General features: G+C 47.5%; 1 protein-coding gene and 1 non-coding gene across 5 annotated transcripts; one reads left to right on the top strand and one right to left on the bottom strand.

Annotated features, from left to right (window-relative positions):
* On the top strand, positions 1-27,336 carry HMOX2 (heme oxygenase 2). Of its 4 annotated transcripts, none has more exons than XM_060078734.1 (6): positions 1-97; positions 22,151-22,277; positions 24,414-24,531; positions 24,901-25,392; positions 26,328-26,454; positions 26,544-27,336. In XM_060078734.1, the coding sequence occupies exons 2-6, from the start codon at positions 22,192-22,194 to the stop codon at positions 26,669-26,671; spliced, it is 951 nt and encodes a 316-aa protein (XP_059934717.1). In that variant the 5' UTR covers positions 1-97; positions 22,151-22,191; the 3' UTR covers positions 26,672-27,336. The 4 variants fall into 4 exon arrangements, with proteins under 4 accessions (XP_059934717.1, XP_059934718.1, XP_059934715.1 ...); XM_060078735.1 differs by having other exon boundaries at positions 1-114; XM_060078732.1 differs by having other exon boundaries at positions 1-131.
* On the bottom strand, positions 15,214-15,320 carry LOC132477194 (U6 spliceosomal RNA). Its single transcript, XR_009530216.1, has one exon. It is a non-coding gene; the product is annotated as a U6 spliceosomal RNA (small nuclear RNA).
* Positions 27,337-27,755: the final 419 nt, after the last annotated feature.

Raw genomic sequence — 27,755 nt, 5'->3', positions numbered from 1 at the left:
GGGCCGCCTGCTTGGCTGCGGCGGCCGCGGCGCTGAGCGAGGCGCTGAGTGACGCGCGGACTCGACGCTGACGGGCGGCAGACCTGACCCGCGGCCGGTGAGTGTCCGCGGCCGGTGAGTGTCCACGGCCGGTGAGTGTCCGCGGCCGGTGAGTGTCCGCGCCCTGCCGCACCTCCCTCGGGGCTCCTCCGCGGGCCTGGTCCGCCCGGGCCCTCGGGAGCTGGGTTCGGTCGGCCACGGCCCGCTGCGCCCCAGCGCCCGCTTGAGGGAGCCCTGGCGGGCCAGGGACGGGGGGGCGGCCCGGAGGGGGCGAGCGGGGCGAGCGGGGTGGGGGCCGAGCGGGGGGACCCCGCTTCCTAGACGGCGTTTCAGAGACCCGGGGAGGCCTAAGCCGCGAGTTCGCATAGTTGTGCCCCGGGGGAGGTGACCCCCTGTTCGCCGCGGGCGGACTTGGGGTTCCCGCGGGGCCTGCAGCCTCTGGCCGCCCAGCCCGCACGTCTGTCCACCTTGGGCCGGCGAGGACCCAGACCTGGCCCGGCGGCGGAGAGCCGTGCCTGGGCTGTTGGCGTGGGCCGGGGCTCTGCCCTTCCTGCTCTTGACTCACCTCGGTCCGTAGGGCCCTTTGAGTCACTGTCTTGATTTCCGGAGTGACCCGCGGCCGCCAGATTGCGAGGGACCAACGTCAGGGGCAGCCGGTTAGTCTGGCAGGGAGTCTACTTGTCACCTCGTAAGCGCAGTGCCCTAGGTGTATTAATTGTCCCGTAAAAGCTGCCAGGACCGCCTTGCACACTCTTTTCACAAGGCCTGTGTCATGTCATTTAAATGACTTCTGATGAACCGGTTGCTGTGGCCTGTGGCTGTTCATCCTTATTGTCTTGTATTCTTGTGTGAACCACACAAGGCGGAGCATGATTGAAAAAATATAAACATCCTATGGTGCTCTACAGTTCAGGAAGCCCGCTCACTCTCAGCCCCTAACAAAACCCTGTGAGTTGATAGTTTTCCCACAGGTGAAATGGGTTTAATGATGAATCTCGAGTTAAGAGATTTAACCTGCATCCCAAAATCAATAAGATGGCACAGATGGTCTTGTACCTGGTGGTCTGCTCCCAGATCCCATGTTCTTTCCTAACAGAGCCATGGAGATTGGAAATGGATTATGTTATTTAAACTAGACATTTTTCCCTCTCCCCCTAAACTGCCCTCCCAAGTAGAAGGAAACAGGGAGCTTACTAGTTTTATGTATTTGAATTTCTGTTAGGCATTAACCAGGTGTTTTGATTAAAATTTTAACTGTCATATTAAAATTTTTAGGTTTTCTTTTGCGAGGAGGAGGATAAGGAATATAAATGAGTAAATCTGTGCTTTAAAAAATTATTATTATTTTATATTTATTTATTTATTGGCTGCTTTGGGTCTTCATTGCTGTGCGCGGGCTTTCTCTAGTTGCGGCGAGCGGGGGGCTACTCTTTGTTGTGGTGCGTGGGCTTCTCATTGCGGTGGCTTTTCGTCGTAGAGCACGGTCTCTAGGCGTGCGGGCTTCAGTAGTTGTGGCTCGCGCACTCTAGAGTGCAGGCTCAGTAGTTGTGGCGCACGGGCTCAGTTGCTCCGCGGCATGTGGGATCTTCCTGGACCACGGCTTGAACCCGGGTCCCCTGCATTGGCAGGCGGATTCTTAACCACTGCACCACCAGGGAAGTCCCTAAATCTGTGCTTTATTCATTATGTTTTTTTCAAGAAACATCACAAGACAAGACATCACAAGCTTACCAAGAGCTCACAGTTCAGTTGGGCATTTCAAGTTTACTTGGTGAAATTGGGAAAAGTTTTCAAATACAGTACCTAAGCCAAAATACTTGTGGGGGTATGGGAATTCGAGGGAGCTTGGAAACACTTACTGAGTGACCTTGTCAGACTGGCTATGTGAAGAGGAAAAATCTGTGATTCCCCCATTGTCTGACTTGATTTCCTTTTTTCCTTTGCCTGAGCCAATGAGATGATATGCTGTGAGTCACCAGAGTCAGGAGTATGAGCTACTCCAGAAATGACAATGCCAAGGAGAAGGTGAATTACAGAAAGTAAAGCATTCATTGCCTTTGGCTTACCGTTCCTTGAGTCTGTTGAAAAGCAAAATAGCTGGGGCCTTTGGTTTTTTGGTTTCTTTTTAAAAGCTGACTCTCTTCATAGGATAGTTGGGCTCTGTATCAGGTTTGCACCAAAAATTGAAATATCACTCCTCTAGGAGGAAGATATTTTTGAAAATTGGAATTTTATATTTCAGTGTAAAATTCAGCATTTAGTTTGTAACTCCTTGGAGAGAAAGATGAAAAATTTGAACAGTGCATTACCTCCTTGTATATTATTGGCCATAGTTAACTAAAAAGTTATAAATAGACATTTAATGCAGTCTCTTTTTCTGATACTAGTTAATGGGAGAATTAAGAGATCTGGGTCACATTTCCTTTTGTGTTGAACCCAGTGAAGGTTATTTGCTTTTTAACTTAATTTATTATATGTTAGGTTTGTTTGTGTAAAAGTATAGGATGAAAGCTCTGCCTTTTATTTATTTATTTATTTATTTATTTATTTATTTATTTTAAAAATAAGATGTTGGGGGTAGGAGTTTATTAATTAATTTATTTTTGCTGTGTTGGGTCTTCATTTCTGTGCGAGGGCTTTCTCTAGTTGTGGCAAGCGGGGCCCACTCTTCATCGCGGTGCGCGGGCCTCTCACTATCGGCCTCTCTTGTTGCAGAGCACAGGCTCCTGATGCGCAGGCTCAGTAGCTGTGGCTCACGGGCCTAGTTGCTCCGCGGCATGTGGGATCCTCCTAGACGAGGGCTCGAACCTGTGTCCCCTGCATTAGCAGGCAGATTCTCAACCACTGCGCCACCAGGGATGCCCCTCTGCCTTTTAATGTAATCTGAATAATCTCTCAGGGTATTTTTGCCCTGCTGAGAAGCAGTGCCATTACTGATTAATTCTTGCCAGCAGTGAGAGAGAGCGGAGGGGGCATATCTTTAATTGGAACAGTTAATATAACTGCTTATACTGGGATCTCCTGTTTTTTATTTGGAAGCTATTTCACTCTGGTGACCACTCGGGTGCTCTGTGATAGTTCACTCCAAGGTTTACTTTTCCCTATTGACTTCATTTATTTACCATAAGATGTCTCCCATTATATTACACATTGTAAGGCCAGCTAATGAAGGCATCTCGCTTTAAATTCTTTTAAACTTTCTAATAAATCTGACACACAGTACTGAAATACAGCAGCCCATAACTGATGGTCTGGTCTAGCAATGTTATATATGTTTACAGGATATACAGTTACATTTATTCATAAATCCTTTCTGTATGACCAGTATCTTTCCATTAAGAATAACAATAGTTTTGTAGTTCACTATAGATAATTTAGAGGTGCATAGCTATTATAAAGGGAGTATATTTACAATCAGCCCATCAGAGGACTGCATCTAAATTGCGATCATGGCTGACTGCAGTGGAGCCAGGAAGTCTTTCTGGGTCGTCATATCAACCACATCTATAGTCAGACCTTACAAGGTAATATTCTAAACCTTAACTAGGCATTTCAAAACAGCAGTTAAATTCATGAGGCTCTTCTCAGTGAGCAGGTTTTAATGTTGCTTTGATGTAATTTTAAAAGGCTTTTAGCAAATGTGCATTTCCCTGTGTGATACATTTCTTTTAAGCAAATATTTTAATAGTAATCCAAGGGCTGTTTTGTCTGCTTTTGGAGTAGGAATTGCATCAGATTGCGTGTCTTCTTGCTGTTCAATGATATGATGTTGAGGAGGGTTCTTTTTTCAAATGTATGCTTAAGTATCTCTCTCTCTCTGAAAGTCTACATATACACTAACTTTTTGTTTGCACTTCAAAATGATTGGATTGTTAAGTACAAAACTGAGCTGATTAATCAATTTGTAACCATTATTTTCACAAAGCTATTCAACACTAGACAGTGTTGTTTTACATGTGTGTATATATATCCAAATACATACATATTAATTTATATTAGAAAGAGTGAAAAATAAACGGTTTGTTTCTCCCCAAAAAGGAAGCTGTGGTATATTTTTGATCATGAGAAAAACATTTAAACCCCTTGAGCTGCAGTTTCTGTGTCTGAAAAATGAGGTTAATACTTGATGAGCCTTCAAGTCTTGAGTGCCTTGAATGCTGCTTTTCAATGTAAGACAGGGGTTTCCAAACTTTTCTGTTTCACCAAGTTTGAGGTTGGGCCTGGGAACCTGTGTTTTTAAAGTTTCCCATGTGATTCTTGTTTGGGGCCTCCTTGTCTAAAGCCCAGGCTGGATGGAAGAGGGAGTAGATTGGTAGGAAGGCAGAGAAGTAAGCGACAGGATACCTGAGGAAGGAGACAGCAGAGAGGACAGAAAGGGCGGATTGCTGCACACAGTGACTGCGGTCAGCTTTTCTGCCAGAGGCCCACTAAGTGGATATTCTTTTCTCTCTACTTAGGGGAAAAATTAATTTTTGTCACACGAATAGATTTGTTTCCTTCCCAGGAATATCATAAGCCTAATTATTGTCATAGTTCTCAGTAACTTTAAAAGAACTTTGTGGAAGAATGGCATAAAGAGACAGGTGTCTAGCACCCTACCAGCCTGACTCTTTCTCAATACTCCCAGCTTCTTGCCTTTCTCCCAGTGAGCTCTCTCAGTCTTGGAAGCCTCAAGTTTCACTGTCTTGTATTATATTCAATCCCGCAGTTACCTTAGGGCTATGGGAAGGTGCTAGCATGATTAAAAACAATTTGCCATCATGTTTTTAGCTAATCTAGTTGGCTGACCTGCCTCTTCAGTCACTGGGGTGATCATATTTATTATGCCAAACAGTGGGACCCATAGTGTGAGCATACAGGTATACTGAAGGAGTTGGTGAAACAGGATATTTGAGTCAGAACTGTCCTGGAAAATCTGGAACATAAGGCTCCATCTTTAGCACTCTTGTCTGTACTGCACAATTAGCATTTATACTATAATACACCTGTTATGTTATTTATCTTTCTATTTCTCTCTCTCTCTTTCTCAGTTGAAAGCTGCTTGAGGTCCTGAACATCTTAGGCCTCTTTGTAGTTGTAGAGCCCATGAGCATTGTAAGTGTTTGTTGATGATAAGATGGCATGTCACATACCTTCCTTAGTACTGGATCTGCTATTCTCTCTGACAAGACCACTAGAAGCTGCTGCAGAGGAGCTGTTGTCACCTGGAACTATTTCCAGGGCAATTTGGAGGAGGGCACGCAGATGAAGGGGAAGAATCGGTGAGCAAAACTGAGTGTGGGTTGGGAGCAGGGGCTGGGTAGTAGTGTTTGAAGGCAGATGAGAAAAGCAGACATAATGAAGTGGCATTAAACCTTTACTCCCTTGATTTTCTACAGGAAGGCAAGGGGAGAGTCACACCTCCTCTTTGCTTAGTAGTAGCAGGTATCCCACTAATTAGAAAATAACTTTCAAAACACTCTATTCTGGGACTTCCTTGGCAGTCCAGTGGTTAAGACTTCGCCTTCCAATGCAGGGGGTGTGGGTTCAATCCCTGGTTAGGGAGTTAACATCCCACATGCCTTGGGGCCAAAAAACCAAAATATTCAAAAACAAAAACAAATAAACAAAAACACTCTATTCCTCTGCCACACTTGGGTTTTTGTCAGCCTCAGCAAAATTTCTAAGTGTCTGTGCTCAGTGTCATGTTTGTCTTGCTTTGTAACACTTTTTGTGTTTGCCAAGTCTGACTGGCGGACCCAGGAGGAACAAAGTGGGGTGACTGGCTGCTCTAGGTTATGCTTTCTTCCCTTTTCATGTGGCTTTTCCGGGACTTATGCTCAGATTTTAAAGTCAACACATTCAAGTGCAAATGCCTACAGGTAGAAGGACAAAGAAGCTATCTATCTGCCCATTTGGCACACATGTCTTGCCTCTGTGGTGTGCAGACTATTGGCACCGAGGGGATGTACAAAAACAACAGCAAACCCAGCAGTCCTTGTTCACAGGGGGTTGGCAGTCACCTTGAGGGGGTGCAAAACAGTAAATTCACTTTGTATGGTTTATGATTGTTGTTTTTACACTCAATATTCTGTGAGGTCAGGGAAGTGAAGAGCTGAGAAGTGGAAAAGATGATAATTTGAATGAAACCCACTGGGTTAGGTAAAAGACAGAGTTGGAAGAGAAAAGAAGGAAGGAGGGGAAACCCCTCTTTAATGAATGAGCATTAAGGGGTTTTATTGAAAACATATTACCCACAAAAGGAATGTCTCTCAGGGCCTCCCTGGTGGCGCAGTGGTTGGGAGTCCGCCTGCCGATGCAGGGGATACGGGTTCGTGCCCCGGTCTGGGAGGATCCCATATGCCGCGGAGCGGCTGGGCCCGTGAGCCATGGCCGCTGGGCCTGCGCGTCCGGAGCCTGTGCTCCGCAACGGGAGAGGCCACAGCAGTGAGAGGCCTGCGTACCGAAAAAAAAAAAGGAATGTCTCTCATAAAGTAACTCATCTAGAATAGGGATTCTTAACCTGAATTCTTGGTCCACAGGTGAACTTTAGGGGCCTGTGGTTGCTCTGGAATGGCATAGGCAGCATTTTTTAAATATGTAATTGTTCTGGAGAGAGAGTTTGAAGTCTTCATCTGATTTTCAAAGGGATTTGCAACTTCAAAAGGCTAATGATTATTGTATTCTGACAAATACCCTTGCTACCCATCTTCAGAAGTGCACGTCTGTGAATTTGTTTCTTCAGATGAGGAGGTATTTCCATGGAAGATTAGAGACAGAAACCATAGGATTCCTTTGTAAACAAGCAGCCTTCTACCAAACACCAAGTGTCATGGGACATACTTGAGTGTTCATGCAAAGGGCAGCATGTTCCCACGTACACAGTGGTCTAATCTGGTTCCCAGGAGTGGGGCAGCTAAAGTGCCTTTACCTGACTGGTGTGGGTAAGGCTCCAGGTCTGCCCTCAGGGACCTTTAGTCGAGTGCAGCCGATTAGAGTGTGTACCTGTCCGTGACACAGAGCTAGAGCCAAGTAGGAGTGTTGGGGAGAGTGTGAGTTGGCACAGAAATCACATGCTTTTTGGAAGGTCAGGACGTTTTTCAGAAACTATTAGACTGTTGGAAACAAGGTATGAAAGAGTGGAGGGAACCCTGGGCAGGTCTGTGAACAGTGGCTAATTCAAGACCAGCTTCCCTCTGCTGCTTTGGACCTGCAGACCTAAAAGACCGTCCTAGAGCTGCCGTCACTTAGCACACACGGCGGGAAATGGAAACAGGCTGTTTCAGAGTGAGTGCCCTAGCTGCTCCAGACGACAGCCAGCAAAGCATGCTGAGCTCAGGGCTCCTGAGGGTGGAGGAGGAGCTGAGCTCCCGCCCCGAACCCGCCCTGACTGCTTTAACTGTGGATGTTCCACTGTACTTGCTCCATGTATTAGCCTTCTGTGTAGGGTTTGGTTTGGGAAAAGGGGTGAGCATACCTCTCAAAGCCTTGGAGCACATGATTCTCTGCCTTTCGTGTCATTTGCCCTCCGCGTTGTGTCTACCTTTTTTCCCCCTAGTTATTCATTCATTATTGCCTAATCAGGTCCTTAGTCAGCAGTAGATGTTCTGGGCTATTTGAGTTTCCTCTCAATAATGATTAGTGGTGACAATTGATGTTTGACCAGTTCTAGAGACCTCTTGGGAACTACAGGCACCCATTTCATGTATCTTTAATTTACGTATTTTGTGCAGGCTGCCTCATGGAACAGGAAGTTATTCATTTTACAGTGGCAAAATGCTGTTTGTTTTTTAATTTTCTTTTTGGTAAATTGCGATCACTGTAGCATTTTGCTTTTCCCCCTTGGAATAATAACCTAATGCCTTGGTGTATTTCCTCCAAAATGTGCTTAAAGACAGGATATGGGCATGTTAAAAGAAGGTTGACACCTTCCCTAGACTAACGAACATGAAGAGAATTCTGCTATGAAATCCCTTCTCTAAAGCCAACTGGGGGAATAAAGGGTTTTCACAGAGGTGGACAGCAGGAAGGGTCGGTGGTTTGTGCATGCATGGGGTGGAGGAGTGCTGGTAAGCGTTTGTTACCTGGACTGTAAAAATTTTGCCTATCCATTTCTTTCTTTTTTTGTTGTTTTTGGCCGCGCTGCTCAGCATGTGGGATCTTAGTTTCCTGACCAGGGGTCGAACCCACACCCCCTGCAGTGGAAGTGCAGAGTCTTAACCACTGGACCACCAGGGAAGTCCTGCCTATCCATTTCTTTAAAAAAAAAAAAAAAAAAGGTAAGGCAGTATTCTGCTCTTAATCAGGCTTTCAGAGTCCTTAAAATCTAAAAGGTGTGCCCGTGTCACCCCCTACCCTTCATGAGTAGAAATTTCTGCAGTAAAAATGCTGCTCAAAGATGCTTACTCACTAGCCAGCCATTTTTCTTATTTCTGGGATTCACTTTTTTTTTTTTTTTTTGCAGTATGCGGGCCTCTCACTGTTGTGGCCTCCCCCGTTGCGGAGCACAGGCTCCGGACGCACAGGCTCCGGACGCGCAGGCTCCGGACGCGCAGGCTCAGCGGCCATGGCTCACGGGCCCAGCCGCTCCGCGGCATATGGGATCCTCCCAGACCGGGGCACGAACCCGTATCCCCTGCATCGGCAGGCGGACTCTCAACCACTTGCGCCACCAGGGAGGCCCTGGGATTCACTTTTAAATGTTCTCTTTGTCATCTGCTCTTTGAGAATACCTTGATTTTGAGAATACCTTACATTCTGGAAATTGTCTATTCACTCAGCAGACCCTGATTAGGTAGGTACCCTGTGTTGGGCAGTAGGAGACAAAGATAAATGAGCCATAATCTGGAAAGAAGGCATGTGTACAAATAAATACTGTAACAGAATACAAGTGCTATAATAGATCATGAAAGGCTTACTTAGGTAGCTCTTAATGTAACATCATGCCTCCAAGATCATCCAGCTCATTGTTATCTAGACCTTATTTTTAGAAGCAGTACAACTCCATTTTCAGAGGAGATGGGGAGCTGCTCTGTCTGAAATGGATGGGGGAAGCCCACAGTCTTTGCTGCTCTGCCTCCTGTTAAATACCATCTTCCCTGCAGCTCAGTGAGAAGTGCCTCTTATTTTATAAATGAGGATGTTGGAGTTCAGGGCAGTCGTGTAATACAGCTAGCTAGCGCAGACCTGGTAGTAGAGCTTAGTTCTCATTCTTAGCCTACTTGTCAGTCAGACACCAGACTGATAAACAATAATTAGATTTTCTCCCAGTTTTATGTTCTATTCCTCCAAGAAGTCAGTGAGCACATTTCTGTCAGGGCTTCACCTCTGCCTGGCTTTGTTACTGAGCCTGCTTTAAAGGTTTTGCCTCTTAGCAATCTAAATACAAATTAGTCCTATTCCCAGGAAGGTACTGTGAGCCTTTTCATTGTCATCTGTGGGCAGTGCCAGGTTGCCCCACCTACAGCCTCTTCTGTTTTCTGGTGGAAATTCAGTTTCCCCAGAAATCTCTGTAAAGGATATTTGATGAAGGTGTGATGGATGGTGTGAAGCTTAGCTTGAAAACAAAGCTCTTCTTGTCTCTGTAAACTGATGAAGGGATGAGAGGTTCGAGCAGGGTTTTTCAGCCTTGGTGCTGTTGATGTTTTGGGCTGGATAATTGTTGTTATTGGTGTGTGTGTGTGTGTACGCACACTTGTGCTTTCTGTGGGATGTTGAGCAACATCAGACCCACCTCAGACCCACTAGATGCCAGTAGCACAGCCCATCCTCCAGTTGTGACAACCAAACATGTCTTCAGGCATGGCCAAATGTCCCTTGAGGGATAAAACGACCCCCATCTGAGAACCGCTGGGTTAGGGATTGATTGGCAAGAAACCTAAATGTAAATCAGAATTTTCAAGTACATTTTTCATTTACCTAAACTTTTATTTACAGCAATGAGCTGCTCTAAAGAAACAAAACAGTAACATGTCCCGTCCCCGATCCTGACCCTCTGTGGCATGGAGGGGCTTCACCTAACTCATGTTCAGAGCCTCCTTAAAAGAATTTGAACTCTGGTGATCATCTTCCTTTAGGTCCTTTGCAAAATTTATTTTGCTAGAAATTCAAAGGTTTTTCTGTTCCTTTCTTGGTATCTAGTGTTATTGGAATGAAAACAGAGGTTTTTCACAGTGAGCATTCAACTCAGTCTGTGATCCCAGTATAGATTTGATGCTACCTGTAGGGCCTTTCATAGAGACAGGGGTTTTTCCATTTCTTAACTAAAAGTATACAGGAACATTTGTTAACTTTAAGTGACACTTTCTTTAGTTTATTAATCAGCATCATACTATATGGCAGTTTTACAAGTAAATTATCTCATTTAATTTTTATACCTATGTTGCAGAGTTGTTATTACTATCCTTACACATGAAGAAACTGAGACTCAGAGAGGTACCTGGTCGAGGGCCACCCAGCAGGTGTGCAGCAGAACCAGGGTTTTCTCTCTGTCCTGCCTGACTAGAGCCTGTGCCTTGACCACAGCCCTATGCTGCCTCTCAGCCTGTGTGTGGCAGTGGATTCTCTCTTGACTGGGCTTAGTTCAGGTCAGGTTTGTTGGGCACCTACCGTAGGCTGGCTCTAGAGATCAGCATGCAATTCAGTCATTGCCTCAACTCCTTTGGTGTCCTGTCAGCACATTAGCATTGTGCTGTGCAGATAGGACTTCTGTGCGTATGGCTGCTGTTAGACTTGTTGAGCCCATCTTCCAGAAACTTTGAGATGGAAGGATTCGGTCTGCATGTCATAGGATGTATACTGAAATACAAATACTTATATTTCTATCTAAGTTAATAGTCACATTTATACAGATGCTGAGTTACTGCCAGTGACTACTGCATGGGGAGGCTGTGTCCTGGGCATTTCATCCTGGTGAGGAAACTAATGCACATGGCTGTGGAAATTTCATGGACAGACCAGGTAGAGTAATGTGTGATGATCTGTTATCTCTTACCTTGGATCTGAGAAGGTTTCAATGAAGAGCTAGAGTATCTAGAAAAAGATACTTACTTTTGCTAAGTAATCACTGTGCCACCTTGATTTTTCTGCCTTTCAAGTATGGTTTTGAGGGGTGTTGCAAGTAAATTGTTACTAACAGTGAAATTTGTGAATATTTTGTCTTTCAAAAAATAAGTTTTATTGAGTTAAAGATTATCCTTATAAGTCAGCTCTCATTCTGAGATGCTTTTTAGAGTGGAAGAGAGGGCTGCTGTTACAACTAACTGCTGATAACTTCACATCACCTACAGTATATTTGTTCTACCCTCTAGCTCCTGGCTACTCCTAGGGGACATTTTCATCCATGTACAGATAGGCCAGATATACTGAGGGAGGAAAACAGTTGCGCACCCCCATTCCTAGGAGCTGTTGCCTCATTTATTAATACAGGGAACCAGAGTTGAGTGGCAGCAGGCTGCCTGCTCTGTGCTCCTGACCGCTCCTCCAGTGGAGGCAGGGCCTGCTGGGAACGCTGGGAAAGCTGAGCCTCTTACTCTAAGAAAGTCCGGTAGCTATTGCTGCTGGTCCCCTGCCACCATAGACACAAGCCTGTGAGGACAGGGCCAGCCTCTTGGAGTTGCCAGTTCTTGGTCAGGGCTTGTTTCCTTGCCGCCACTTCATCCACCCTTTCCCCTTGCTGCCAGAATCTAGGCAGTCGTGAAAAAGCCTGAGAATGACACCTAGCTCTGTAGACCTGTGGAAATACGTTAAGATCCCAAACAGGTCCAGAGTGAGACAGAGGAGCCACCTCATTAGATTGACCAATGCCTTGGCCTATGGAGTTGCTAATCTTATAAGAAGTTTATGTTGATGTACTTCCTATCCATCACACTACTGTTTCAAAGGCAGATGTATTTTCAGTAGACTGAAAGATAGGACTGAGTAGGTCCTAGACACTTAACACATGGAGGACACGCTTTCAGATTCTTAAAACCAGATCTTCTATTTCTCTGTAGTTACTATGGTAATAGGTACTATAGAAATGTGCAGACTCTATTGTGACTTCCTCTTGGTGTTGGGATGCCCCAGAGCCTCTGGCTTCATCGTCCACCAAGACCTGGCAGATCTGGCTGCTTCCTTCCAGGCACTGAGTGGTGGCGGGGGTCAGGGGATGAGGTGGTCGGGGGGCTGGAGTGGGGTCGGGGGATGGAGTCCCAATCCTCCCCCTTGGGACCAACCATCTCCAGCCTTGGCCTGCCGTGTTAGTCAACAAAAGCAAGGCTCGCCAGGGGACAACCTTCTCAGGTTGCCCTGTATTCTGAGTGAGCCAAGATGAGAGTTGTGGGGATGGGCAGCCGCAGCTTCTGAATCTTCAAATGGGAGCCTGAGCATTTACTTCTCAGAAATCATAGGACTGAGCTCAGTTTTCATACTAAAAAAACAAATGGCACTCAGTGGTTTAGCAAACCCCTCCACTGTGAGCATAAATGCAGTGTAATATAACCTCAGTTTCCATGTTGCTAGTAGTCTGTCGTGGCAGCCTACTAATTTCACGTTCGTGTACCACTGAGGGTTAGCTGGGGACACAGGAGGAATCACCTTGCATTCAGAAGGACTCAGGTTTGGTCCCAGCTCGACTGTTTACTCTGAGTGACCTTGGCCATATTACTTAATTCTCTTGATCTTAGTTCCTTCATAGTCATGGGATTCTGCTCGAAAGTGACTTAGTCTGGTGTGTCCACATCTGTTAGACTTTAGTCTGGCGCTCTTCCTCTGCACCACCCTCTCTTGGGTGAACTTGAGGGCCTTTGGTCCCTGCAAGGATGCTGCTTAGGTTCTGTTGTTCCTGTTTGTACAGAGGAAATTACCTGGGAGCCCATAGCACTTCTGGGTTTTCCAAAATGGAAATTCAGCAGAAGCATCCTCATCATCCACTCTCTCCCTCAACTCCCAAATGCTATTTGTAGTCGTCATTTATGAGAGAAGCTGAAGTCACAGGTGACAGTCGTTGCACCTGAGTGAAAGGAAATGTGGCTGACCACTTAACCCACAGGACACGTGCTTTCAAGATTGTTCCAAAGTTGGAATGATTTTTGTTTGATGGAGATGACCCACCAGCATTTACTCTGTTACAACCAGCCCTGTAGATGTCTGGTGCCTAGGCTTTGTACTTATAAAATCCCAGCCTAACCATTTTAGAATTCAGTCAGTACTTCAGCCCCCACCCCTCCAGGTCCTTCTCATGGGAATAAAGAGTCTTGTCTTCTCAGCCCTGAGACCCAGTGGCACTCAGGGAACAGGGCAGGTCTTGTATTTATTTCATTTGTAGTAGGAAGTGGTGTCTTTGATGCCAGCAGCAGTAGATTTCTGGCCTCTTCTCTGCTCTTTTCAGTGTTTCAGGTTTCGTCCCAGTGTCTGCTTTTGAATTCTTGCTCAGCTGTATTAGAATGTGCTAGAGATGAGCCCACCCCTCCACAGTGAAAAAAGCCTGCCAGAGAAGTCTTGGACTTCCTGAATCACGCCAGTTTTTGAGGTTACTAAAGGACTAGTGCCCTTAATTGTTTTCTGGTTGCTTGTTGCCCAAATGTGCAGGTGTGTGTTGAGTAAATCTGACGCAAGAGCTTTGTGTCCCTGGACTCCCCACTTTTCCAGGATTCCTTGTTTGAACTTGCTCTTTGTCAAGAGGTTAATAGTCATCCATTCAATGAACTGTGGGATTGAATTCACCCAGTGATCAAAATGAAACGGGTGAAGCTTGTGTGTAAGATTTCCTGAGGTGTGGCGGCACCAGAGTTCAGAGACCTCAGGTCATTATTCTACAAACTCAGAAGGTATTGATCTAGATGATGTGGTTTCCTCAGGGTTTTGGGAGGCCCCTCTTATCACTGCTTCGTAGGGTAAGAGCTGAGTCAACCCTGTGCACCGCTCCCAACATCCAGCTTAGCCAGCATCGAGCAGCATCTGCAGTGTGGATTTTCTAGCTTCAGTGGTCACAGGTCTCACCTCAGAAAGAGCAGGAATTCCCATTTCCTGACACTGTCAGAGGATGAGGGCTGAGTCAGAAGTCCTCAGGTGTGACCTGCCCAGAATTATCTATGGATTCACCAAATTTCACATTCTTCCTCAGTGTTTCAGAATCACCCAGCTGCCCGTTTTCGCCAACAACTTTCTCAAGAGATCATTAGCATTTGAGCAGCGTTAAGTTTCATGAAGCACTTGTGCACACATTAGCTCATTTAGTCCTCACAGCACACTCGAGAATGTGGAGCAAAGAGAGTTTTGTTATCCAGTTTTATGGATGATGAAACTCAGCCTTCAGAAGGTTATGACTTACCTATAGCCATGGAGCTACTAAGCATTGGAACTCCAACCCAGATCTTTCTAACTCTAAAGACCATACCCTTTGTGCAGGGCCCAGCTACCTTTCCATTCCCGAAGGTGAGCTGGGTCTAGAGCAATAATCAACAGTAAGTGGGACCCCAAAAGTGGCCCCTGTAAACTGACAGGTCCACTGAGCTCCCCCCTCCCCTGCATCATTCCAGCCCTCCCTGAGGTCTGGGAGCAGCACAGGGACAGTCAAGGCTGTTTGCTACAGAAAACAGGTTGCACCTCCTCTTCACATCCATATGCCAGCTGGGGTACAAAACTGGCCCTTGGTGCAGGGTTTACGCTTATAAATACTGGATTTTAAACAGTGCTAAGGAGAGCAAGTTTGTTTCCACGTTGCATCGGGACCAGGGCTTCTTCCCCCTGTTGAGAATTTCCTGGTGTCCTAGCACGGTCAGAAAAAAGCTCACCAGGAGTGTCTCCTAGGGTAGACCAGCTAGTAAACAGTTCTGAGTTCATTCTTAATTCCTTTTGTAACATTAACATTTGTTATAAAGTGGTTTCATGGTCATTATCCTGTTTGATCCTAGTAATAGTCTTTTACTGAATGCTGGGCAGATATTCATTGCATTTTACAGGTGAAAAATGGAGAAAGCCAGAGAGATTTGGAAGCTCTGAAGAGATGCACCTTCCTGCCCCCTGGCTTCCTCCCTCCTGCTCCCTCTCCCTCCACAGTAGCCCTAGCATTGTTTGTTCCCCAGATCATATATAGGGTTAGAAGTAGGATGTTAGAATTTACTCTTTTTGTGTAGACAGATATTCAGAAAAGAACTTGCATGATGGGTAAACAACCCATTTCTTTCTTTTTTTTTTTTTAACATCTTTATTGGAAAAAATATGGAATGCTTCACAAATTTGCGTGTCATCCTTGCGCAGGGGCCATGCTAATCTTCTCTGTATCGTTCCAATTTTAGTATATGTGCTGCCGAAGCAAGCACAACAACCCATTTCCTTGTATCTGCTGAGGCTTGCCTGATAGGAGTATGTGGCACCATTAAGAATTGACTTGGCCTGATTATGGGATTGTTCAGCAGAAACAGGTGAAAAGGGGATGTAGAGAAGAAACAAATCCTGTAGTCCAGGAAAGGGGGTGTCTTGGACTCTTGTATTCTGTGTTTATCATCTGAAAACATGTATGGAGCACATATTGTACATGGTTTCTGTGAGAGGTGATGCATCGTTTTTAACTAGGACCCTCCTGAATGTCACATATGTGGGTGGGGTGAGACCATAGACAAAGATGTATACAGTTGAAAGGTATTAGTTCAGCCAGAAGAGTGGAAAACACACAAACACATCTCCATGGGCTGTGGGAAGAAAGCTGCACCAATGACCAGAGGCACCTTGAGACAGAAGAAACCAGAGGCCTCATTACCAGCAGTACTGGCTAAGAAAAGGAGTCAGAGCCTGCTGAGGCGCCTGCCCTCACAGGCCCGCGGGTGAGGAGCAGCCTTGCTGGGTGAGGGGAGAGAGGATGTGGGACTGGGCCTGTGTGGTGCTGTCAGAGGGGCCAGGGAGTCAGTGTCCACCTGTGATGTGGGGAGAGCAGCCCAGGGCAGGGACTCTGGGGGAGACCCTGGGCTGCTGGAGCCCTGGGAGAGGACTCTGGGGGAGCAGCAGAAAAAACAACACTGGCCCCTAAACGAAGGCAACAACCCAGCTGGGCCCTGTGAGGTGAGAATGGCCTTGGCCAGCTCAGAGGCATGGGAATTATAAACAAGTCATTAGTTAGAAAAAAACCAGACCACCAGAAAGAGGGGTGGAGGTGGGGAGAAGGAGGGAAGGAGTCAGATTTGAAGAAAAATAAAACTAGATTTCATACCATTTAATTCAGAGACATAGTACCCAACTAAATTTTTTTATTATTTTACTTAGTATTTTAGAATTTACTTCATATTTTATTGTCACCCCTCACCCGCCCCCTTCATTTAGCTAGCTTTGTCAGTACGCATTTCATTCATGCATTGGCAACAATTACAGCTCAGGTTGGAGACTCCTCAGGGTGCTGTGCTGTACATGATTTGGAACATGGTACTGGACTCTGAGAAACTCAAGAGTATGAGGGAGTCTTGATCTGTCTTGTAGGATGCTTCTAGTTTAATGGGGTGGGAAACAGGCTGACGGCACTTGTGGAAGCTGAAGAATAATCATCTCTTACAAATGTGACGCCACTTCTAGACCAGAGTGAACTCTGAGCCGCCAGCAGCCTTCTAGGTGGCAGGCAGGGACTTCTGGGGCCCAGTAGGAAGCCATTCGGTAGGGAGGGAGCAGCCACTCACCTTCCCTCTGGCTGCTTCCTCCTCTCTGTATGTGGGAAAACAGCACTAGCTCATGCTGTGGGCATCCCATGAGTTGCGGTAGCTGATAGCTGGTCACTGTCAGTTCCAGTCAGGCAGGAAAACTGTTCTCATTTCAGGGAGCTGGTTGCCTGCCTTTCCTCCCCCTTCCCCCCTCCTTCCTCTCTAGTTCTGGCCAAGCTCAGCAACCTGCCCCCTTCCCTCAGTTGTGGTTTTCCAGGGCAAAGAAGAAGAATGGGAATGAAAAAGAGAATTGTTACGGATGAAGTCTCCACTGTGCCTTTTGGGATCACCAGGTGGGGAAGGAGTGGTGATTATGTTTCTGTCTGGCAGCCGTGTCCCAGGCTGACTGACATGAGATTTGCTGATGTCTCTATGGGGGAGGATTTAACGTCTTTGAACATGACTGTTCTTTCAGAAGCCCTAGAGTCTTGAGCCTGTCATTTACCAGGGCAGAGGCTTTGAAATGAGTGTTGTGGATCTGCTGGGCCAGGTCCACAGGAGGGAACATTGGTGATCAGGACGTTGTTGCCGCTTCTCTCAGATCAGGTGTGGGAGTGGGAGTGAAAACCAGTAGTGATCAGGTAAACAGCGAGGAGTACAGGAATTATGGAGTTGTGGAAGTAGATTTTACAAACTGAGAGTCACAGTTTTCTGGAAGTAGAAGAGAGAGAGAGGGCAGATCGACCTTTCTAGAATTAGTAAGAGCAAAGTAAAGGGCCCAGGGGACTTCCTGGTGACCACTTGGTACAGTACAGGGTCTTAGCTGGTTTCCTTGGTCCAATGGCTCTCTCTCTCCCTCCTCCCATGCCTTTCCTTCCCCCCTTTCAAGAGAATTGAGCCACTTTATATGAAAGAAGGAGCCAGTTAGTTAAACAGTCCAACAAATAACAAGTATTCATAGTTTTCCAAATTCCCTTCCTGTCACCATCAGTATACTTAGTTGTAGATAGTCGTAGTCAGTGTTTGGGGGCCTTTTTTAAACAAAGAAGTTTATGTAGACTTCTTTATGCAGGGGTAGAGCCCGTCAACTTGTTGCTGTGGTGCCAGGATTCCATTGTTTACTGTTGTTTGAGTAGCCCTGCCCTGTATTGTTAGGCTGTGTGACTTTTTTCAAATGTCATAGTATGGCTGCTTATCATTTTGGTACAGATTACTATTAATACTTCTTGAAGTGTATTTCCCACAGTGGAATATTTTGGGATCTTTCTGTTTTTGTTGGGGGGTTGGGGCAGCTTCTTGTTGATAACAAAAGGTTGAAGTCTAGAAAGGTTCCACATTTATGATTTGGCCTCTGATTTTCTAGGGATTACAGTGGTTCCTACAAAGAAAAAAGGATTTGAGTGTAAAAGTCAGCCTGACCAAGTTTGGCCATGTAGCTTTCAGAGAATGAAGTGATTTCTCTTTCTGACGTGCAAGGTGGCTCCTGAATGCTGCACCCCAGGCCACTCCCTTGAGGAACAGTGGCCGGGCCTCAGGAACGGACACAGCCCTCTTCCTGGCACTGAGCCTGTGTGGGTTGAACGTACTAACTGAGCCTTCCTGAGAATGTTCTCCTTCCCTGCCAGATGGAGTTTTTAGCCTGCGTAAGGACTCAGTATTCTTGCCGCTGGGATGGAATAAGCTGGTATCTGTCCTTCTTTCAAAGCAAAATCCTTAAACCATGTTTTGAGTTTAGAACCTGTTGAAGTAGTGGACCGCAGAGTGCGCTTTGCTGGCCACAGATGCCTGCTGTTGGCGGCACGCATTACACCCACCTTCATTCCTTTGGATTTGTTGTTCAACATGTGTTTATGGAGAGCCTGTTATTTTTGGGGTCCTGGAGCTACAGCAGTGAAGCAGACAGCTGTGGCCGTGCCCTTAGGGGCAGAGTCGGGCCTCCTGAGAGCTGGGAGGAGGGAATTAGGGGCTGCTGGGCAGGACCAGGTTGAAGAGGGTGGGCAGAGGGTGTGCCTGAGGGAGGACTGGCACAAATAAAGTGCTGCTGAGAAAAAAAATGCCAAGATGGGCACTGGAGGAAAGCTGGCTTTCCTTTACTCTGTGTTTTTAAGAGAAGCAGAAGCCTTGTTGCTCAAGTGACTACACCTCCCAGAATGTGCAGTTATCAAGTCAAACAGTTAATGGTCAGATTTAATCGCTCATACAATCCCTGCTGTGCAGCATGATGATCAGGTGGAGGAATTTACCTAAGTTACGGCAGTTGGTAACCTAGGCAACCAAATGGCATTTGTTCTTGTCTTTGCCTGATTTTAGTTTTTTCCTGTAAGCAGCATGGGGGCTGCGGTCCTCAGGTGCCTGGGGCGTGTCCTCAGTGTGGCTGTGCACCTGCCTAGAGCCTCTGGGGCCTTTTACTGCAGCCTCCCTTCTCTGGGAAGCCGAGAACTCTCATCTCAGCACCCTCTCCTCTCTGCAGTCTGAGTGCCGAGCAGCTGGGGACAAATTGTGGCTTTCAGGGTCCCTAAGGGAGTGGAGCTCAGATGTTCTTTCTTAAAAGTCTGGGAAATTCCCGGGCGGTCCAGTGGTTAGGACCCCACACTTTCACTGCTGAGGGCCCAGGTTCCATCCCTGGTCAGGGAACTAAGATCCCATAAGATCCTGCAAGCCGCGCGGTGTGGCCAAAAAAGAAGTCTGTAAAGTTGAGTCAGTATGAACAAGCTGGGGGAAGCTACGTGGGGCTTATTCCACAGTTGGCAGAGTCTACCTTGACCCCTCAGAAAGAGGACACATAGCTGGGCAGCCTTTTACCATCTCTGTGGACTGTCCAGTTTCTAGCTTTGTTCATATTGTTGCTTGATCTAGAGGCACTTCCTCTCCCCCACCCCAGATCCCGTCTGTTGTTGATGGTCTGCACCATACCGTCACCAACACTTTGATAGAGGAGAGTGTATCTAATTTGGAGTCAAAGGAAGGTCCCATTTTCTATATTTTGTTATTTCTTTTTTCTCTTCAGTTTTATTGAGTTATAATTGACAAAATTGTAATTGTTTAAAGTGTGCAACATGACGATATGGTATATGCATACATTGTGAAAGGAGCCACACAATTAAGTTAACACATCCATCACCTCACATATTTACCTTTTTTTAAAAAATAAATTTTATTTATTTATTTATTTATTTTTGGCTGTGTTAGGTGTTCGTTGCTGCGCGCAGGCTTCCTCTAGTTGCGGCGAGCGGGGGCTACTCTTCATTGTGGTGCGCGGGCTTCTCATTGTGGTGGCTTCTCTTGTTGCGGAGCATGGGCTCTAGGCGCACGGGCTTCAGTAATTGTGGCATGCAGGCTCAGTAGCTGTGGGTCGCGGGCTCTAGAGTGCAGGCTCAGTACGTGTGGCGCGTGGGCTTAGCTGCTCCGTGGCATGTGGGATCTTTCCAGACCAGGGCTTGAACCAGTGTCCCCTGCATTGGCAGGCGGATTCTTAACCACTGTGCCACCAGGGAAGCCCCTACCTTTTTTTTAAGTGAGAACACTGAAGATCTATTCTCTTAGCCAATTTCAGTTACGTAGTACACTTTTATCAGCTATAGTCACCATGCTATTCATTAGCTTCTCAGACCTTATTCATATTATAACTGAAAATTTGTACCCTTTTACCAGCCATTACCCATTGCCCCCACTCCCAGGCAGCCCCCATTCCACTGTGTTCTGTGAACTGAACCTTGTTTTTTAAAGATTGTGCATAGAAATGGTACCATGCCTTGTCTGGCTTATTTAACTTTCTGCTATTTTCTAAGTGTTCTTGGGCAAGTACAAACCGTTATATCTAATATTTACTGAGTGCTTACCAAGTGGCAGGCACTGTCCTTCCGTGTTCTCACTTAATCCTTCCTATCATTAATCCGATTATATAAATACTAAATCTAAAGGTGAGAGAAGGTTCAGAAAGATCCTGCTGAGCAAAACCATGTGTTATAATATCCCCAGAGATAACAAAGAAGATGTTATCTAGAGAAAACTCAGGATATTTAGCAAAATACTAACAGTAGTTGTATCTGTGGGGTGAGATAGAGGTTGTTCCTTACTCTTTATACCTTTCAAGGACCTTTATGCCTCTTTATACCTTTCAAAGACCATTTCCTATAATTCTTTGTTCTCCTTGAACAAAGAAGTACCTATTTCTGGGTAGAGCTCAGTAATGCTCAGTAAGTAGATGCTGCTTGAGGTAGAAAGTTAAGGTCTCTTCTTTTCTTGGCTTGATTTGGCCTGAGTTGGTAGCCCTGGTCTTGCGTTACTTTGTTAGCTGTTGGTGCAGCTGTGCTGCTGTTCATCTGGAAAGTTCCCAGATGGCCTCCCACCCCTTTGCACTGCCAGGGTGGAGGGTGAGCTTGTTGTGTTCTGGGACCGTATCTCCCTGGCTGACAAAGGCTCAGCCATGGCAGCAAGCAGCAGGCACCGATTGGCTAACTTGTTATTTCCATCAGCCAGGCAGAGTCTGGAGTGGGCTGGGGACAGTTTGCTTGCGTGGTGACTCAGTGTAGCTGATGCAGGTTGTCAGGGGCCTTTCAAGCAGCTCTGTTTTAAAGCAGAGCTGCTCTGGATGGCCTGGCTTGATGTTCCACTTCATGTGCTTCTCTGCTTCTCTCTGCACAAGTCCACCTGCCTTTAACAGGTAGGCTGGGCTGGCTCAGATGAGCTTGCTGCCGCATGGAGAGCTGCTGCACTGCTCTTTTTTTTTAAATGATGTTTTCTTTGTTATTTTATGTTTTGGATAACTTTTAATTTTTCTATAATTTCAGAAATACAGAAAAGTTGTAAGAATAGTACATAGAACTCTTGTGTACGTTTTATCCAGATTTACCATCAGCATTTTGCCTCATGTGCTTTACTTGTGTGTCCTCCCCCCTCCATGTACATGCCTGTACACACACACACACGCACGCGCGCACACACACGTGCTCGTTTTCTCTGTCTCTGAACCATTTGACAATAAGTTGCAGGTAGTATGCCCTGTTACTTTTGAATACCTCAGTATGTGTTTCCTAAAACAAGGACGTTCTCTTAACTAACCACAGTGCAATTATAAAAAACAGCAAGTTCAGCATCAATACAATGCTGTCACCACTGTCCATATTTTGCCCATATGCAGATATAGTCCCAGTAACGGCAAAGCTTTATTTATTTATTTATTTATTTATTTAGCGGTATGCGGGCCTCTCACTGTTGTGGCCTCTCCCGTTGTGGAGCACAGGCTCCGGATGCGCAGGCTCAGCGGCCATGGCTCACGGGGCCAGCCGCTCCGCGGCATGTGGGATCTTCCCGGACCGGGGCGCGAACCTGTGTCCCCTGCATTGGCAGGCGGACTCTCAACCACTGCGCCACCAGGGAAGCCCCAAAGCTTTATTTTTAAGGAAGACATTCCTGAGGCACATGGGTGACTCCTTGCTTATGTTGCTCAGGGGAGAGCAGAACCAGCAGGTGTTTGGGGGACGTGACCGTCGTGGGCGCCGCATCACCTACTCCTCATGTCTCTGCAGGACCAGAGTAGTGACAGCAGCAAGAACCACACCCAGCAACGATGTCAGCGGAACTGGAGACCTCAGAGGGGGTGGATGAGCCAGAGAAAAAGAGCTCTGAGGCCCCAGAAAAAGAAAACCACACCAGGTGAGCGAGCGATGGGAGCTGGCCATGTTGAGTCAGGTGGGCCCAGGGCCTGCCATGCCCAGCACACCTGGCTTCAGGTGCTGGAGGCACCAGATGTGGTCAGGGTCATGCTGCTGTGGTCCCCGACCGCCAGGCTGGCACTGCAGAGACAGCATATGGCACCCTGGGCTGCTCAGCGCTCTGCCCGCTCCTTCTCACCGTCATCTCCATCATACGAGGAGGCAGGACGGGCACTGCTAGGAATGCTGCGTAGTGGAACTTGATGGTATTCCTGGTCCTTTTTTCTTCTTAAAGTTCTAAGCGTTTTGTCATCTGGGGTGAGAAAGGGTAATCAGAGGCAAAGCTGGCACCTTTTCCAGTGTCTCCCACCCCCTCGAATGTCGGAGCAACTCTCACTTCAGGGCTTTCCTTACTGGGGAGGACCAGTTCACTCAAAGCCTCTAGTTACCTGGGCCTCTTCTTCATTGTTCTTAGCCTCTCCTTGTAGCCCTGTCATTGGCAAAGTTCTTTTTTTTTTTCTGAATATTTATTTTATTTTTTGTCAAAGTATGGTTGATGTATAATATTATATAAGTTACAGGTGTACAGTATAGTGATTCACAATTTTTAAAGGTTATACTCCATTTATAGTTATTACAAAATATTGGCTATATTTCCTGAGTTGTACAATACATCCTTGTAGCTTTTTTTTTTTTTTTTTTTTTTGTGGTACGCAGGCCTCTCACTGTTGTGGCCTCTTCCGTTGCGGAGCACAGGCTCCGGACGCACAGGCTCAGCGGCCATGGCTCACGGGCCCAGCCGCTCTGTGGCATGTGGGACCTTCCTGGACCGGGGCACGAACCCGTGTCCCCTGCATCGGCAGGCAGACTCTCAACCACTGCGCCACCAGGGAAACCCATTGTAGCTTATTTTATACATAGTAGTTTGTACCTCTTAGTCCCCTACCCTTATATTGCCCTCCCCTTTTCAGTCTCCCCACTGGTAACCACTAGCTTGTTCTCTATATCTGTGAGTCTTCTTTTTTGTTATATTCACTAGTTTGTTGTATTTTTTAGATTCCACATGTAAGTGGAATTTAGTATTTGTCTTTCTCTGATTTCACTTAGCATAATGCCCTCCAAGTCCATCCATGTTGCTACAAAAGACGTTATTTCATTATTTTTTGTGGCTAAGTAATATTCCATTCCATATATGTGTATGTATGTATGTATATCTCTCTCTCTCTCTCTCACATGTTCTTTTTTTTTTAATTGGAGTATAGTTGCTTTACAACATTGTGTTAGTTTCTGCTGTACAGCAAAGTGAATCAGTTATACATATACATATATCTACTCATTTTTACATTTCCTTCCCATTTAAGGTCACCACAGAGCAGTGAGTAGAGTTCCAGCAAAGTTCTTTTTTTATATCTTGAAATAATTGCTAATAATAAACTATTGTCAGCACAAGTGATATGAGCCAGTCTCCTAAAGAAGCTAAGAGAGGCTGGGCTTCGAGAGGTCAAGTTTTTCTCGCTCTAGTAAATGATTGTGTGGATGCACGTGAGCCCCTACCCGGCGCGGTCTCCACCTTGTCTGGTACTGGCTACTGGCATCTGTCAGCACCACTCCATCCTGCATAATTTTGTTAAGCAGCACAAACCTAGGTCCTGGCTCTAACCTCCCCGGCCTTGATCTCATTTGCATCCTCCTACTCCTGGACCCAGCCACATGTAATCCTGAAGACACTGTGGGTCCAAGGTGGGAGGAAAGCAGCAGGGCCACCCCAGGAGATGCACGGTCAGTCCTTCTCAGTGGTGTGGATTCCAGGAAAGACATTCCCAAAGGTTGTCTCTTCCTTGAAGCCAGCACACGCTGTGGTAGGATTAGAGGTGTGTGTTTGTTTGGGCACTAGGGGGCCACAGAAGCAAAGCATCATTCATTTGGGTGGTTCAGAGAGACACGGACACTGTGGAGGAGTAGGTCACAGTCATCCAGAGTGTCTCCCAAGTCCTTGGAGCAGACTCACGTCTGCCTGTCCTGTGCTTCTTGGTAAGAGGCTGGAATCAAGTTTCTGAGCAGCCTCTGCCTCTAGCTCAGCAAGTGGTCAGCCTAGAGCTGGGAAGGGCTAATTCACACATGCATGCTCTCTCCATAGGATGGCGGACCTCTCCGAGCTCCTGAAGGAAGGGACCAAGGAAGCGCATGACCGGGCAGAAAACACCCAGTTTGTCAAGGACTTCTTGAAAGGCAACATCAGGAAGGAGCTGTTTAAGGTTTGTGCCCTAGGTCATGGACTGGGTCGGGCTGGGGGCCTTAGTCCCATGAGGAAGTCCCCCTGGAGAGCCTTTCTCCATACTCCATGCTTTCTCAGCGTCAGGCTGTGGTTTCATGTCTTAAGTGGAATAACATAGTGATGTAAAGGAAGTGATCCATGTTCCAAAGAATTCACCGTGTCATTCCTTTAAGAAACAAAAGCTTCCTGCGCATGTGAAATAATTCACTGTATAAAAGTAGGCCTTTGGGGAATGGAGGGGGGTGCTACTCGAGCTTTTGTCTACAGCTGCTCAGAAGTGTGGGCAGTGGGCTCGGGAGTTGCCGGCCAAGGTCCCCCTTTCCCATGGTCTCCCCATCGCCCTCGGCAGCTGGCCACCACTGCACTGTACTTCACATACTCGGCACTTGAGGAGGAGATGGACCGGAACAAGGACCACCCAGCCTTTGCCCCCTTGTACTTCCCCACGGAGCTGCACCGGAAGGCGGCACTGATCAAGGACATGGAGTATTTCTATGGTGAGGACTGGGAGGAGCAGGTGCAGTGCTCCGAGGCCACCCGAAAGTACGTGGAGCGGATCCACTGCGTGGGGCAGAATGAACCAGAGCTGCTGGTGGCCCACGCCTACACCCGCTACATGGGGGACCTCTCAGGGGGCCAGGTGCTGAAGAAGGTGGCCCAGCGGGCCCTGAAACTCCCCAGCACAGGGGAAGGGACCCAGTTCTACCTGTTTGAGAATGTGGACAATGCACAGCAGTTCAAGCAGTTGTACCGGGCCAGGATGAACGCTCTGGACCTGAACCTGAAGACCAAAGAGAAGATCGTGGAGGAGGCCAACAAGGCCTTCGAGTACAACATGCAGGTACTGCCAGGGGTCAGGCGGGAAGGGGCCTCTGACCACGGGGGGCCGCTCTGGGTCTGCCTGAATGGACATCAGTGCACTAGGACAGAGGAGCCGCCCAAATGGGCATCAGTGCACTAGGACAGGAGCTACAGCCTGCCTGAGAGAAAGTCAAGGGACCAAACAGGCCAGAGAGCACGAACCCAGTCATGGCTCTGCCTTGTTTGATAGCCTGTGTGTTGTGTTTTGGGAAGGCGAGGCCCCAGCACATTGAGGGGTTGGGAAGGAGAGAGCCATCTCCCTCCCTCTCACCCCAGGATCCTGGTCTTAAGGAATGGGTTTCCCCCTTTTTAGCAAGGATTGCTATGAGAAGTCCTACTTGATAAGTTCAGGGAGAGAACCAAGGAGAGTGAGAATGACTCAGTTTACAAGTAGCTGTTAGATGGGCCCAAGTCTGGGGAGGCTGATTCTGTGTCCAGAGCCCAGTCCCAGCCCTCAGCACCAGGAAAGTTGCCACGGGAGGTGGTGAAGCGCCAGCCTGACCACAGGCCTGGCAGCCCTCTAGTCTGATCTCAGCAGGCCTCTGAGGGCCACTTAGGCTAGGTCAGCCCTGTCAGGGCCTCATTCTCCCATGTTCCTCCTTTTCTGTTGTTGCTAAAAATACCCAGCGGCTGGAAACAGGGAAGTACCAGTGCTCACGCAGTGTCTTGGGGAAGCGCTTTTGCTTTCTCCTCCTGTCTGTCCCCTGGTAGTTTCAGTTGTGGTCTGTCAGACTGGGCAGCACAGGTGCGGCCACACCTCCCAGAGCTCGGCGGCGGGGCATGGACTGGGGCTGCTGCTCTGCACTCCTCAGCAAGCCTCGCCTGCTTCAGCTCCCTCTGTGTCCGGGGGAGATTTTTCTTTGAAAACAGAGGATACACAGTCCAGTGATGGCTGTCGATCCTCTGCACCTGCAGATATTCAGTGAACTGGACCAGGCTGGCTCCTTGCTGGCCAAAGAGACCCTGGAGGACGGGCTCCCTGTGCACGATGGGAAAGGAGATGTGCGGAAATGCCCCTACTACGCTGCTAAACAAGACAAAGGTAGGCCTCTTGTGTCCTGAGCTCCCCCCAGGGTGGTTGTGTCCATGTCCCCCACTAATGCCATGTCCCTTGTTGGTACTGCCATGCAGGTGCCCTGGAGGGCAGCAGCTGCCCCTTCCAAACAGTCCTATCTGTACTGAGCAAGCCCAGCCTCCAGTTCATCCTGGCCGCCAGCGTGGCCCTGGCTGCCGGCCTCTTGGCCTGGTACTACATGTGAAGGACCCACCACCCATGCTGGTGCCCTCCTCCTGACCACTGGCCCGCCCTCACCTCTACCCACGACCAAACTACCACCTCAGGTGACTTTTTTTTAATGCTGGGCTTGAGAAAACAAGCAACCAATAAAAGCCTGATGCTAAAGCCTTTGCCTGTCAGCATCCCATCTGCGGGCCAAATGCTGACCTGGGTGCAGGCCCACCCTCCCTGCAGCCCCCAGGCCACGGCAGCAGGAGCAGCCATTGCAGCTCAGTGGGCCAGCCTGGGCCTCTGGAACCAGCTCTGCTGCTGGGGCACCCACACCTCTCACCCTGAGGCTCTTTCCCTCTGCTCTTCCTTGTCATGTCTGCATTTAGGTGGGTATCTTTCCCTTGCTGGGAGTGGAGAAGCTAGCAAGTTCAGGCTCCCATAGCCCTGGGGTCGGGGGGGCTCCCTAGATGTGGCTGCTCTTCTGCAGGACCTCTCCTGGGGGCAGGGGCCAGGAAGGGGGCAGAAGCCAGGCTTGCACCCTGCCTCAGAGGCCCTGGGAGCTCTGTCCTGGGTAGCCAGTCCTCATGCCTCTCAAGCAGAAACCTGAGTGGGGTCTGTTTGCCCGTGGCCTGTCTCCTCTGACCTGTGGAAATGCTACTGCACTCAATAAAATGGACTCTGACAGCTGCCTCCCTCCTTCCTGGTGTGATGTCATCCTTCTCGATGGCCCCTGGCAGCCCCTCATGGGCTCCCAATACTGCTGGTCACGTTCCAGCAGTGCACCTCTCCAGGGCAGAGTCACTGTGACCATCTCACAGAGACCCTTAAAGTCCATGTGGTCCCGTGGTTTTCTAATTCTCAGAGTGCTTTGGAGTTTTCCTACTTTTTGAAATTTTTTTTAATAACTAAGATAAAAGAGCAATAGAAATGTTCATTTTAATAGGAATTTATTACCGGTTTTATATATTGAGGATCTGTGAAAAGTTTTACTCAGAAAAGGGTTCAATGGTGGGGACACTTTTTTCAATAACTGACCGAGCCCACTTGCCTTCACAAGTCAGATGAGGGGCAGGGGCAGAGCCGGCCAGAACCTGCGGGCCCAGCTGCCTGCCTAC

This window comes from Mesoplodon densirostris, chromosome 16 (genome assembly GCF_025265405.1).
Source record: "Mesoplodon densirostris isolate mMesDen1 chromosome 16, mMesDen1 primary haplotype, whole genome shotgun sequence".
Taxonomy (NCBI): Eukaryota; Metazoa; Chordata; class Mammalia; order Artiodactyla; family Ziphiidae; genus Mesoplodon; species Mesoplodon densirostris.
Note: the sequence above shows the minus strand (reverse complement) of the source record. Positions and strands in the feature narration are given on the sequence as shown.

Excerpts from the sequence above, each read along its gene's own strand:
- HMOX2 (XM_060078734.1), top strand. The coding sequence starts at position 22,192 with ATGTCAGCGGAACTGGAGACCTCAGAGGGGGTGGATGAGCCAGAGAAA. Across the intron at positions 22,278-24,413 it reads GAAAAAGAAAACCACACCAG|GATGGCGGACCTCTCCGAGC; the intron begins GTGAGCGAGCGA and ends CTCTCTCCATAG. Across the intron at positions 25,393-26,327 it reads CCTTCGAGTACAACATGCAG|ATATTCAGTGAACTGGACCA; the intron begins GTACTGCCAGGG and ends CTGCACCTGCAG.